The sequence below is a fragment of the Sparus aurata genome, chromosome 9, assembly GCF_900880675.1.
Source record: "Sparus aurata chromosome 9, fSpaAur1.1, whole genome shotgun sequence".
Classification (NCBI taxonomy): Eukaryota; Metazoa; Chordata; class Actinopteri; order Spariformes; family Sparidae; genus Sparus; species Sparus aurata.
Genome location: NC_044195.1, coordinates 19,302,446 through 19,316,666, shown reverse-complemented (window position 1 = coordinate 19,316,666; position 14,221 = coordinate 19,302,446). Strand labels below are relative to the sequence as shown.

Here is a 14,221-nt window from a genome sequence, read left to right as displayed (position 1 = left end):
TCTCAACCCTGCTGGGGAACCCTTTCTATCGGTTCTAAGTCGACTTGTTTCCTGTGCTTGTTGAACTAGTTGTATCCCCTGATTGTTCCCTAGAACCAGCCAACAATGACAGTAAATCATTGTGTATGACTTAGTATTGAGATGAATTGAGCCCCTTCCGGTTTCATTTACATGATCCCCACACTTAGCAGTATCGATCTTCATTATCTGGAAAAGTGTGATTGCTGGAGAGTGTTGCATTACTTGGCTATCTGTCTTCAGTCTATTAAATCTGTATTAGTGTGGAGCTGGCTGGAATATCAAAAGACAAATAGCTGAAACACTCCCCTTCAGGGTGTTTCCATCCATAATGGAGGTGTGGATTACTATCTTCCTGCTACACTGTCATGAACAGTAGTGCCGGCTGTCACTAAGATGGATTTCAAATCCACAACGAGGACGGCATCCATATTTGGTAGAACGCCATTTTAATTAAATCGAAGTTGTTGCAGAATATGCAGTGTGAACAAAGATCAGAGCCACGGGGAAAGAAAATCCAAGGACTTGAAATCCTCCCCTATAAATCTATGACAAAGGACAGCAGGCGAGATAAGACTGCTGTTTTAAATTCTTCTACCTTCAGCCTGATAAACGCTTGCAGCTTCTCCTCTAATGAAATACTAGCCAAACAAACCAGTTGAATTTTTATCAGAACTCGTAGTCAATAATGTCTCGATCTCTTATCAGATGTTATATTTCTACAGAAGAATCATTGTCTTCTTCTTATTGTGCATAAGTCCTTATATTCTATAGAGCATTTTATACTTCAGAGGAGGACCAGAAAGTGAAGCAATGTGGTCTACATTATATTTTCAGTATAGTAGAGTTTAAAATAATAGGTTGATAATGCCATGGCTATTATATTTTTGTTTTTTTGGTCCTTGGTTAAAAGTAATTTGATTGTCTTATCAACTTCTTAGGCCCTGTAGGCTGTGAAACATGCTTTCCATTTGTGAGCTCACTGGATTGCCTAATAATTAAAAAACTATTTGGTTATAGTGTAAAAGTGATGTGAATCATATGTTATGGCCTTTTAAAGTTTCAGAACACAGTTGAACACCTGTTATGGAGATGTTGGACTTTGTGTTCAGACAGCATTCTTCATCAACCTGAGGTGAACACTGTTAAACCCTTCCAGAAGAGTTCAAGAGACTTGTCGAATGGGGAATTTGGTGACATGAAGTTGGTGGTGGCTGTGTAAAACTTTAGCCCACTTCCTATAAACTAACCCCCCTAAATTCAAGTTATTAAAACTAATAATTACTTAACGAAGTTTAAATGTTGAAGGGTGAAAGGATAAGGGTTGTTCTAAGTCACAAAAGAGAGGTAAAAAGGAAGATCTGGTTATAGAAGTCTACCTTACAAAGGCTGCCAACACAGAGGAAGAGGGCGGTGAGCAAGCTAACTGAAAGTTTGTCAAATGGATTGTAGAAATATGCTGATTTAAGTTTAAGTGACTGTAAGTCACTGTACAACATTTGTGTAAATCTCATTCACACTTGTCACCATTTTTCTGTGTCTATTTTGTAAAATAGGCTGGGTTTTTTTCTGGCTCTGCCACAGGGAAATCAGGTCCCCTCTTAATCCCTGCAAAGCTCAGACTGGTCTGTTTTACTGACTGGGAGAAAAATGGCCTATTTAAATCACTGAAACAATGTGGGCAATGGTTGAAAGGTCTGGAGGCAAAACCCACTGAAGCCACTGAATACTAACACACTTCATGTAGATTTTTTCTTTGTCATCTGTCTGTGTATAGATGGAGGTCACAGTCAAATGACGATGTGTCATTGTTGTCTGTGGGCAAAATGAAAAATCCAATATTGTGCACCCCTACGAAATAATGTTTTAATAGCCAGCTATAAACTACTAGGTTAATCTTAATTCAGCTCAGATAGGGAATAAACAAACAGAAGCTTGTCTTTGTTGACTATCAAATGAGATTGCAGATTCAGTATAAATTCTTTTTTTCCTGCATTTTGTTTTTCTTACACAGAATACTGCGAACGCTGAGAAATCTTTCGAAGCGCTGCTCAGTCATGTTATCAGTGATCTCTCTACAGACAAGAGTGTCTACAAGGTGAATGCTGAAGAAACTTCAATGGTGAGTCACTAGAATGACTGCTTAGCTCTCGAGAACATAACTGCCTACCTCTCTCTCTGTCTCTCGGTCGTTCTCCCCCTTCTGTTCTGCTCATTGCCGTTTTCTCTCAAACAATGAATTGGCCATTGCCCTGAGAGACGGTGGTCTAATATCACCACTAATCTCCAGGAGAGATATAAATCACAGTATTATCAGCGAGCTGCTGGCAACTTATTGATCAAGTGTTGCTGTTGTTTCCCTCTCCAGCTGATCTCCAGCGTGTGGTCCCCGCAGTCTATCGAGTTTAGCCTCCAGCAGTTCTGCCTGCCATTCCTTCGCCTCTCCTGCCTTCTGCAGCATCACCTTTACGGAGACAACCTGACAGGCTGCCTGGTATGTTTCATCCCAAGTGTCTTTCTACCTGCAGAAACTTACGGGTGTTTGTGAAAGCGAAGAGAGTGACCTCACAGCTCTTTCCTTGTTTGTGTCTTCTCAGGAGGAGGAGGAGTTCTCGTCCTTGGCAGTGTGTTTGGGGCTCCTACCGTCGGCCCCTCAGCCTTCCAGTGTCGTGCACAGTGCCTCATGTCTGCAGTGGCCAGTTGGCGCCTTTGACTTGGTGACACAGTGGTGTGTTGAGGTCACAGGACTCTCTCAGATGCAGGCTGAGCAATCACTGGTAGGCCATTTTTTCTACATTTATTGTTTCATTATTTCTCAGGGAATAATGCATGGACCTAGATAAAAAAAAAGAATCAGGCATATTTAGGTGGCTGGTGTCTATGAGTGAGTATAATTTGATGTGTATCTAAATAAAAATCCAGATCTAATTGATTCAAACATTTTTATTTGATATGACTTGATTGAATTAAGAGGGCTTATTGGGCCTTGGTGGAGGAGTGTCCTTGTAAATTAATAAAATGTATCTCTCTTATTCATGTAAGAGGTGAATGTAAACATACAAAAACATCAGAATGAGTCTGTTAGCTGCACGCTGGAAACACTTGGACGAAGTTTTTAAATTGAGAAAATGGTCGAATGATAATTTGCGTTTACAATTAGGTTTTCAAATAAATGGTATAAAGACACTCAGGTATTAAATATTCCAACCATGAATTTCGAACTTAATATCCTGTAAACGGTTCATGTAACATGAGTGCTTCTGACACTCTGAAATTAGTTCCAGCCCTGGTTGACAAGATGTCTCCGAGGAGAGCGACTGCAGAGCTAGCCATGTGTCTTATGCCCTCGTCATTCGCTGTGTTGCAATGACCTTCAACGTTTTACATCATTTCATGGAGAGTCTTGCATGTCAATTTAGGTTTCTTATACTTAACATGGGACATTCTTTTATTGTTACATCTGAGAGCTGGAGGACATCATAAAAACCGCCTGGGTTGAGATCGGGTGGAATTATTTTATTTAGTTTCGACTGACGATAGCATTAGAATAACTAAGCACCGTGTATTGTATATTTCAGAGTTTTAGACATTTCATCTTTTGTGATCAGTCTTTTACTGATGATGATTCCTGTAGGGGAATAAAGCTGATATGTTTTAAGATCATGAGTTTCTGGGAGGAGGAGAGGAAGTGGTAAAGGCTGTAGCACGATAATGTATGGCCGGAGTACTGTATAGTTTACATACCTCTGTCCTTTCTTTCCTTTTGAAGACCTTGCTTGTCCAGGATCCTCTGTGGGCAGCCCCCCGCCTTCTGCAGCTACCAGACAACTACAATATCATCTTCCAGTACTATCACAGGAAGGCCTGCACTGCCTGCAAAAAGGTGCCAAAAGACCCTGCACTCTGCCTCGTTTGCGGCGCCTTCGTCTGTCTCAAAGGCGTATGCTGCAAACAGCAGGGTACCTGTGAATGTGTTTTGGTAAGTTTCCCAGCAGTTACTGCAACAAAAACTGCTTTCGAACTGATTTACGTGTGCTATACCAATGTGCAAGCTTAATTTACATCGCTCTATGGGAGTGTCAAGATTTTTAAATCTTTATTTATTTTTGATTTTGTCGCATGCAGCACTCCCAACATTGTGGCGCAGCTACAGGCATCTTTCTACTGATAAATGCCTCAGTCATCATCATTATCCGTGGACATCGTTTCTGCCTGTGGGGTTCTGTTTACCTTGATGCCCATGGAGAGGAGGACCGCGATTTACGGTATGACACGTCACATCACGTCACAGTACTGGGCAGAAGGCTTTACACAGATAAAACATTTGAATAAAACTGTTTGTGTGGGTGCTGTGTCCCACTTCTATTATACATACACGATGCATAATCGTCGTAGTAATCTGTATTTGTAGGTAGTGTATAAGAAATCCATTTACTTTCCCATTTTTGTACCAGTGCAGAATAATTCATCATTGCTGACAGTTTTGAAAATTTAAGTTTCACAAAGACAAAAACAAGTTTGCCAACTTTTTGGATAGTTAGCAGCTCCTTGTGTGTCTTTGTGAGGAGCATTGTGCCTACATCAACAGAACACTCAGGACAAGGGGTGTCGTGATTTTGATTCTAAATCAAAAAATCAATTGCAATGAGAAACTTGATAGTTTAATCGTCAAACTCAAAAGCAGGAGTGGCGACTCTTCCAGTATTTTTATTGTCTTCACTGCCACCTGATTGTGCGTGTCAGAAGAAAATAACACATCTAAGATGACACCGCTAGCTTACCATACCCTGCAGCTGCACTCTCAGACACTTCAACATCATCATCATCATAACAATCAGTTGTCTAGTATTGGAGGTGACACCAGCAGTGTCGGATATGTTGGGTTTATTTTTTATTTTTCCTTTATTGATTTGTTTGGGAAGGGGGGTTTACTTTGAACAGATATGAGAAAGAAAAAAAATTGATTTCTAGTGTTTACTGTTAAGTCCTTGCAGGATAATATTTCTTGCTAAACTCTCAAATCTTTATTTATGGTGAATATTATTTGAACTTGGCTAACCCTAATCTGCATAAAGCCACCAGGATAAAGTCAAGCTGTTGTTGAATACTTTTTTAGAGTACAATTACAAAATGTAAATGATTGTTGTCTGGGCATAAAACAATGATCATTTGATCATTACTTAGAAAATCACATCAAATCATGACCTTAGAATCAAAAGTCAAATCAAATTGCAGAATTGGATAATCATGATACCCATACTCAGAAATTAAAATAACTCATCATTACATCACTGTAACTTAATATTTTAGAATCCTTAGAGAAGTACAAACACCCAACTTGGTCAAAACCTTCTTAGAATCAGGATCTAGTATAAAATTGGGACACAGCTTTATTTTTGATACTTGTTGCTGCAAAGAAAACAAACTCACTCCTGTTTTTTCCCCTCTGGCCTCTCTGCAGCCGCGGCAAACCTCTCTTCTTATGTGAAGAGAGGTATCGAGTGTTGGAGCAACAGTGGGTTTCACACACCTTTGATCACATCAATAAGCGTTGGGGGCCTCACTATAATGGACTCTAAGATCTTCCAAAGTCCACTGAAAAACAGCAACCCATGACGGAGAAGATTTTTCCCCCCCCCCCCTTGGCTCTTGTGTCTGCCTCGATCAAAAATATTTGGAAACTCTCAAACGTGATAAATACAAACATCTAACGAGGATTTTGCTGCCACAGCCTTGGTTTATGTGAAGTTTGGTGTACAATCATGCCTAAAGATTAACACGTGTGTGTGTTTAAGTGGTTTATTGTGTGGTTTTCAACAGGGAATAATTTGAGAAGATCCAAGTTTAAAAAAAAAAAATTAAAAAAAAGCACAACTTTGCCCAGATATTAAATTGGTTTGGAACAGGCTGTTGAAGCCTGTCGTATTTATTTGGGTTAAAAAAATAAATATATATCAAGTGCTGAGTGTCCCTGCAAAGTTTGGTTCCTTTTTGCACCATTTATGACGATGTTAAATGCATATCCCTTTTATTTATCGAAATGTGCTCTGCTGTGCTGGCATGAGTTTCAAGCTCCTGATGAGTGTGGCGATGTTATTGCAATGTGCACTCATTGTCTGCTGACATGTGATGGTAGGCAGGACAAGTCCACCCATCAAAACACTAGAGTTTTTTTGCAAACAAGCAAAGGCTCTTTTTATGGGTCTAGTTGCAATCCATCCTCAGGAATTTTTTTTTTTTTTTTTTTTTTTTTTGCTGTTTAAGATAAGTTTTAGATATTTAAATAAATGCTGCTGCTCATTGTTCAAGTAAGTAATTTTAACTTTTGTGAAGACTTTTTTTTTTCTAAGGTTGTGCTTTGAGTTTTTTGGTAGATGGCTGGGAATGTCGACTCAATCCACTCTCTATTGTTTAAGGGGGTATGCGGTCAACTCATTATGCTCACTACACTTTTTGTAGTCCTGCCCAATATCGTTTTCTCTCTTTATTTTTTCCTGGTTGGTTCTGAAGAAGACGCTAAGATGCCGACTTTAACAGGTCAGTGAATAATCAAAAATGTGTCGTCGCTCCCCAAAAACCTAAAGTCAAACGTACGGAATTTAAATGGGATACTTTCGTTAGGGAAGGAAATTTGCGGTCAAAGCTGAACAACTATATGAGAGCAGAAATATTTTATTGGATCTGTCAAAGTATACGAAACTTGATGAAATGAAATGTCCTTGAAAAGAAATGCCAATACTTTTCATGTTTCTGTGCTGTCAAAAAGTTATTTTTTTCCCAATTGTCGAGTCCTGACTCCAGTATGAAACATTTATTGTGATGACTATCCCTTCTCCACGCGTCTCCTAGTTGTGATTCATAGTTGCATTCCAACATCACAAGATTATCAGACTTGAGTATCCGTTATACACTGTGCATGACATCCTTTAAGCCACCATTATTTAAGTGTCTTAGCTACTTAATTTTCTGATTATCATCTTTTTTTTTCTGGAAGAGAGGAAGTCTATCCAGTCGTGCCTGCAAAGATTAGCGTTATTTTATTTTTTTTGCGAGTGATACACGGCATACCGCTGATGTCTGGTTTTCAAATGGTGGGCCGTGTCGTGCTGCATCGAGGAATCTCTAAGTTAACACTTGAAAAACTTTCCTCTTGAATTCATGCATGCTGCTTTTTCTGTTTACTGAGTTTCTCCTCTTCTTTCTTTATTTCGCAGTACCCACTTTGTAAATGACCGCAACCAAATAGCCAACGAGTAATGGGTGTAAATTGTAACTGAAAGCTCTTGTGTGTTCTCCTGAATGAATGAAGAGAGAATACAGTACATTACTGTAGGTGCTGACTCAAACTTTCTGAGTTTGATCAGAAAGTATGACTTGGACATTTAATGCAAAATGTAACATATGTGAATAAAATATAATCACACTGATTTGTGTCCTGTTTTGTTTCCTGTTTTTTTTTTTTTTTTTTTTTTAAAGAGGTACAATCAATCACCTTGTCTGTTCTTATGCTCTCAATATTAGAGCAGTGATGCTGTATTGGTTATGATCTGTGTTCTTGCAGTGTCATAGTTGCTTTTGTCAAATATCAAAACTGGTGAAGGAGGAAGTATTCAGATCGTTTTCTTAGGTTTACATTTACCTTTTTATATTAAATTTAGGGCATTTAGCGAACAATTTTGTCCAAAGCAACTTACAATAAGTACATTTGTCATGAGAAAGAAACCACAGCGTATCACTTCTTGTTTATTCTGTGACATATCTAAATGTATTATTACATAAAGCAGCACCAACAGTTGTTGATTTAATGAAGAAGAAGTAGAAGAAGAAGCTCTTCATAAAGAATTCTTATAGGAGTTTTATGGGAATCCTAAGGGATTTTATCATAACCAACAGCATTAAAAAAAGATTTCCAATAGGATTGAGGAAATCCTAAAAGGACCAAACATTTTTCTTATTGGATTTTTAAAAGGTTTTTAAATACAAGATCCTGCGGGGCTTTTGAAAAACCCTAAAGGGCCTTTTGACCTAGGGAATTAATCGATTAATTTAGGGAAATTATTGATTAATTGACTATTTATATATTTTACAAGTTCTTAACATATTTGTGGAAAAATCTTAAAGTGATAAGCAAGTATGTCTGACTAAAGTTGTCAAATAAGTGCAGCAAAATGACCAAGAGTACATCACCTCAAATGTGTACCTGAGAACACCTACAAGTACTTTATTAAATGTACTTCATTACATTCCACCGCTCATTCAAATGTTCATCTGTCCCTGCTGCAGATAATAACACTACCATTCTCCTTCTAGCAGGTGTAGATGATGACATTTTCCAGAAACCTGGCTGACACCAGACCAGAGGAAAGAGGATTCATATCTGCTCAACTCAGCCCCACAAAACTCAAATATGTGACTCTGTAATGGCCTTGTTTCCTGTAGTGAGGACATGTTGGCTGGTAGGATACAGACGTCTACCTTCAGCTGTCCACCAGGGGTCTCAGTTCACTGGAGCTCATCAGATCATGACTCCTGCAGACAAAACCTGGAACCTTTTCAACGAATAATGCGACTTTACGTGGTTGTTTTTAAAGATATTCCCTTAATGCAACTGGTCACCTGCATCATGACACAATGCCGACATCACTGAACTATCAGTGTATGCTACTTTTGAGTAGGAAAAGTAAAAAGTGAGGAAATGAGTCACAAAAATGCATAACAGTAAGCTCTATCGATTATATACTGTTGCACATTATAGTCCACTGGCTTTTTTCAGGGGCACCAGAGGGAAACTTCACTGCCATGTTGGTTGAGCCCTTTTGAGGATAATTGGGTCGACGTTTCATAAAGCAGGGAGGCCCCCTGGCTAATGACCAATGTCCGCACAAAGCCCCTCTTTTTCTGCCAATTACACAAACAGAAACAAGCCTCCACTATGGACCAGAGAAGGATTTCAGCCCACGTTAAACCACCGAAACCGTGCCACAGGTTTCATACTGAGAGATGCTGTTGTTGCAGACGGTGCTACGGCGAGCATCACTGGACATTTCCTCATTATCTCCCCGTCCAGGTACGTACACCGCAGCCACAGAGGGATGAATAGCCCATTGAGGGCCTGGAGGAGGTGACATGGGTCAGCCAGTGGTCCGCAGGGCCGCGTGCTCAGGTGTCTGTACTGTTAATAATTAAAGCCTTCACTGAGTAAACAGGGAAATCAATTCGGACATGTTGCTATGGACGGTAAGCTGCATGTGAAGACCTGTTAGTTAAAGCCATAACAGTGAGGGTCACAATGTAAAAAAAAAACAAACAACCGCTCTCCAGTGTTGGCTGTGAGGAAACACAGAGATGGCTGCAGGACTGAGCTGGGATCAGCTGATGTCTGACAAGGTTTCTCCTGTTTTGCAGATTTTGGAGATGGAAGAGCGGAGGCAGCACAGACAAGGTAGGACTCGTGTTTCCTCATCACAGGGCCTGGTGACTTCACTGGCAGCTCGTCTGGTTCGCTTCAGTTGTTGTTCACTTTAAAGTGCTTCATTTTGTTTTGAAAAGGGGTGGAGACGAGAGGAAAAATGTTCGTAAAGTTCTTTCAACATGTGGCATTTTAGGCAATGTAGCGCAGAGCAGATGTCTGTGGCGGGAAAATAAAGTGCCCACCTAGCAAAAACATTGAAAGACTTTCAGTGGAGAGCCAGAAAGTTTTTTCAACATTCACTAGGGATGTTGAAGTGTATAGAAGAGTATTAGGGACAGACGACCAAGAAAAGTAAAATTTAAAAAAAGAGTTGGAAGTTTTTTTTTTCATTATGCAAAAGTCGGAAATGTCTGGAATGAAGTTGAAATATAATCTTGTGAATAGAGTCGAAATGTTGCGCATAAAGTTGAAATGTTGAGAATGAACTTGACATTTCAAGATTAAAGTCCACCATTTGAGACTGGACTCCATCAAACAGCACATGACTGCCTAAAAAATGTAATTGGTGAAACTGTACTTTATCTGCATTAATAACAGAGTAATGATTTGTCTTTTAGCTCAAAAACAGTGTAGTCATCAGCAGTAAGAGATTGTAGCACTACACACTGAACGTTACACTCTGAGGATGTAGTAATGGCAGAGACCATAGGTAACTGGATTTGATGGCCCAGAAGAGTTGACCTTGTTCTTGACATTTTGACAAGTGCCCGGTGTTCAGGGTTCAAAATCAAGTTTTAGCATGTCATTGTAGACATATTTTTAGCTTCAGTTAGAGACATCTGAAGAACTTCTTGTGGTTCAAAATGTTTTTATGACGGCCAAATTATATGTAGCAAAATCTACAAGGAGGAATCAAACCCAAACCCTCAACAGCTGAGTGAGGCATGTCCTTTCCCAGGAGAGCTGTTCACCAGCTTTATTTAAACACCATGTTTTGGTCATCCAGCCTTCATCTTGTAGGCAAATATTCCAAGGCTGGATGACCAAAGCATGGTGTTTAATATGTATCCATATTAGTTTTAAAACATATACTTTCTTCTAAAACGCCACACTATAGTGATCCCACAGGATAATCACTGTACTGTGGCTAGCAGCTAATGCTACAGATGCATAATCCCAAACTGCACCACGAAACAGTTGTTACGATTCAATATATAAGAATATATTGCGATTCTTTTTTAAAAGTAATGTTGAGAAAAGTCAAACTATAAGGAATGCACCTCCCGTTTGCATAAAGTCTGAGTAACCTAACACAGACCCTGTAACATCCAACATCACAGTACTTTTAGTGCAATCTGTCCAAAGGAATTAACAATTGCCTATATCAGTAAAAATGTATGAAAAAATTAAGTTGCAATAAAAATTTGATAAAAACAAAACAAATTAAGAAAATAAACAGTACCTAGCATGAACATTTTCATGTTAACTGTAAATTAAAAAATCTGTAAGTGTTTTATAGAATTGATTTAATCACAAAACATTATGCCACAATACTTAACTGTATCAATGTGTTTTATACCTTTAAAACATTTCATATTAGTATTACCATTAACAACATTTAACATTAATGTAACAGACACTTCATATGCAAAATATTGACAGTAATCATCAAATAGATTTCTATGTTGCTGTAGTTATCTGGAAATCACTGCTGTTAGAATAAGGAGATTCTATTATGTTGATTCATTAAAATAACATTGAAATTTAGATTAATGTTTTATATTCTAAAGGACTGATGATGTGATTTAGTATTTTATGAAGATATGAATCTGTAATTAGAGGTAAACATTTTTGTGAATGATAAAATGTTGATGTTTTATATATCCAATGTTGTCGCTTTGAGATTATTATTCATGCAGGTCCATTGCTAAGCTTAGGGCGCTTAAACTTGGGGGAAAAAAAGTGTTTATTTCTGGTCGCGTGAGGCTTTTGTCGTCAAGGGTGAGAACAAGGGCACCGTGCCTTCGGCCTGACTCGTGGCTAGTGGAGGTTTACTGCAAAGCCTCTTCATATCCCCTTAAAAGGGATTATAGTTGAGAGTTTTTTTTCTCTACACAGACTTACCAAAGGGTTTACCAAGTGGTGTTCCCGTAAGGCTTTAACCAGAGAGGGTGGGATTGTGTGAGTTTGATGGAAGCAGAAAATTAGATTACTCACTTTTACTTTGCAGTGTTTCTAGTGACAAAGACAGTCCGTGTGCTGCAGCTGTTCACATCATTTAAAGCTGTTACCAACTCCAACATCATTGAAACTGGGAATTATGTAGATGCACCGTAAATGCAAATGTTGGGGGGGAATATTTTATCTTGCCCAAGAAGCATCTGCATTTACATTATCACAAAGCAACATGTAACCGTAAACCTGTACAGTTTTTATGTATTGTCTATAAAACTGTTTCACTGTGTCACACAGAAGCACTGACCAGCATTTTATACGCCAGATACGATGTCCCTTTTCAGGTATGCTGACACAGTATGGTAAACAAAGAGTAACCTGACCTGAGCATTGAGGACCAATGGTGTCCTGTTTCAAAGCAGCAGTGACGTATCTGCTGTTCATTTAAAAGAGCAGTGTTTGGGTTTTCTCTTTGCTTTGTGACTTCAAGGAAAAAAAACCTTTGATATCGGGTCAACGATTGATGTTACACTTCTGACATGGAACAACGTAGTATCATAAATATTTAAAACACTGCTGAACATCTACTTTGTTGCATATTGTCAGTTACATTCAGCGGTTTCCAGGCTGAGGGGAGGGAGACAACCGAAAAACATGTGGGAACTAGCGATACATAGATCACATGAGTCACAGAGAAGTGTAAACCCACGGTTACATCACACATTGACTTTGGAAGTTATGGCCGTCACGATCTTGTATCTTCTTTTTCTTTTTGAGCTAGAAGTGACCATACTTGGACAAGATTATGTAGCTGGGGAGGATATCCTGATTTGATCTCACTTAGAGCTCACGGACACACTATGATGATGACTTCAGAGTCCCAAGGTAGCCACAAAAGAAAGCATAAACTGCTTTATTGTATGTTATTGTCTAAATGATTAAATTCATTAAATTGATTGTTTACTGAGGTAATTAATCAAGTTTGAAGTGGGGTCATTTTCTCACAAGCTTAAATATAATTGGGACTTAATTTTGAAACTGGTGAAGTTGCCCCCTTCTGGCCATTATAAAGAACGCAGTTTTAAGGGACGAAGTCGAGAAATGTCATCTCTTTCTTCCCTTAAAACGATGCCATATCCCTTTGCTACCTCTCTTCTCTCTGCAAATGCTAAAGATTAAAAAGCTTTTAAAGGTTAAGAGTTGGTAAATGATCCAGTAATCAACAAGACGCAGAAAAAGGGAAGTGTATATATACTGATGGGAAACATGCATTAAAATCCTATATAATCCTATTCAGTGACATACTCCTTTTGTGACTAGTTTTCACATTGATAAATAATCTATTTGCGATGGAATGGGTTGGAGTGGGGATATTTGTATAGCTTCCAAAGGTGGACATGAGTGAAAAAGTTCAGGAACTGCATCTTTTAACATGCATGAAAATTTGAGCTCTTCTTGGAGTGAGATCTGCTCATATTAAAGCTCTTTCCAGCAGGCATGACTGTCTTTCACATCATTAGATCCCTGGGGCTTTAAACTCCAGGCAACAGCAACATGCAATCTCATGGTTCTTCAGGTGGAATAATGTGTTATTTTTAACAACAGCATGTAGATATCTATATAGATGATTATAAACTTGACGTTGGAATTGCCTGCACAGTTCTGGACTTGAATTTGACTTTATGGTCAGTGGAGTCCTCATGTAACATTCCCACTAAAGCTGGCATCATTTCAAGCAGCTGAACATAATGTACAGCGAGGACACGGGCAGCAATTCATGTGACTTAGCAACTAGCACACACTTCCTGGTTACCTGTGAGCAACCTGAGATGCTTCATATCAGCCACCATTATGAGCGGACACATCTGCCACCTGAATATTTAACGGTGTTGCAGATCGGGTTGCAGATTACTGGTGAATTATTAATCCCTATAGATTAGCATGAATTAGTGTGGGTTTTTTCTGTGTGCGGGAGAGACAAACACTTTCACAGAAACAGGTATGCGTCACTTTTGGCTTTATGATCTGAGCTTTAATGATTTTTGACCGCTATTTTGAATAATGAGTACATGCAAACAAGTAAATGACCACTTGTGTGTGTGATAGTTGTAAATGCTTGTGATGAAGTCTTTTTATGAGTGATGTTCAAACAGTAGGTGAGATTATTTATGCTTGACTGATGCACAATTTGATGTTAAAGTCTTGTTGTTGTGTTTTACTTCAACAGCTTTTACTTTTATACTTTTTGAGGCTATTTCTAAGATGAAGCAAAATGTTGATAATTAAGCCGGCCGTTATATGAGCCATCTGTTACTGAAGTCGGTGAAGGTGTCTTGGCGACAGGTGACTGGTGATGTGTTCAGAGCACGATGTAGATGCAGAGCAGGTGAGCCGCATGTTACAAAACAGAGCGACAGTTATAAATGGCACGTAAACAGGTTTGGATCTTGTTGATTAATAAGGCAGGTGTGATGCATTATTCACGCACAGTTTAACGTGGCCGATTAACTTTAGAACAATCAATGATGGATTATTAGACTGGAGATGAAACAATACTTGTAGGTAAGTTATTCAGGTACTTACCATGTGTAATTATCTTTTAAAGGTGCACTGTGT

At 38.8% G+C, this 14,221-nt stretch overlaps 2 protein-coding genes across 4 annotated transcripts in view; both read left to right on the top strand.

Moving 5' to 3' along the window:
* ubr3 (ubiquitin protein ligase E3 component n-recognin 3) overlaps window positions 1–7,445 on the top strand; it is a 46,230-nt gene extending 38,785 nt beyond the window's left edge. For both annotated transcript variants that reach the window (XM_030428154.1, XM_030428153.1), the window contains 6 exons: window positions 2,033–2,140; window positions 2,387–2,512; window positions 2,616–2,795; window positions 3,788–3,997; window positions 4,144–4,283; window positions 5,480–7,445. In XM_030428154.1, the coding sequence (XP_030284014.1) occupies window positions 2,033–2,140; window positions 2,387–2,512; window positions 2,616–2,795; window positions 3,788–3,997; window positions 4,144–4,283; window positions 5,480–5,597 (882 nt within the window). In that variant the 3' untranslated portion in view covers window positions 5,598–7,445. The remainder of the gene's footprint in view (window positions 1–2,032; window positions 2,141–2,386; window positions 2,513–2,615; window positions 2,796–3,787; window positions 3,998–4,143; window positions 4,284–5,479) is intronic.
* A 1,523-nt stretch (window positions 7,446–8,968) lies between these two features.
* The window catches only part of myo3b (myosin IIIB), a 77,562-nt gene continuing 72,309 nt past the window's right edge, over window positions 8,969–14,221 (top strand). For both annotated transcript variants that reach the window (XM_030429236.1, XM_030429235.1), the window contains exons 1-2: window positions 8,969–9,085; window positions 9,424–9,460. In XM_030429236.1, the coding sequence (XP_030285096.1) occupies window positions 9,019–9,085; window positions 9,424–9,460 (104 nt within the window). In that variant the 5' untranslated portion in view covers window positions 8,969–9,018. The remainder of the gene's footprint in view (window positions 9,086–9,423; window positions 9,461–14,221) is intronic.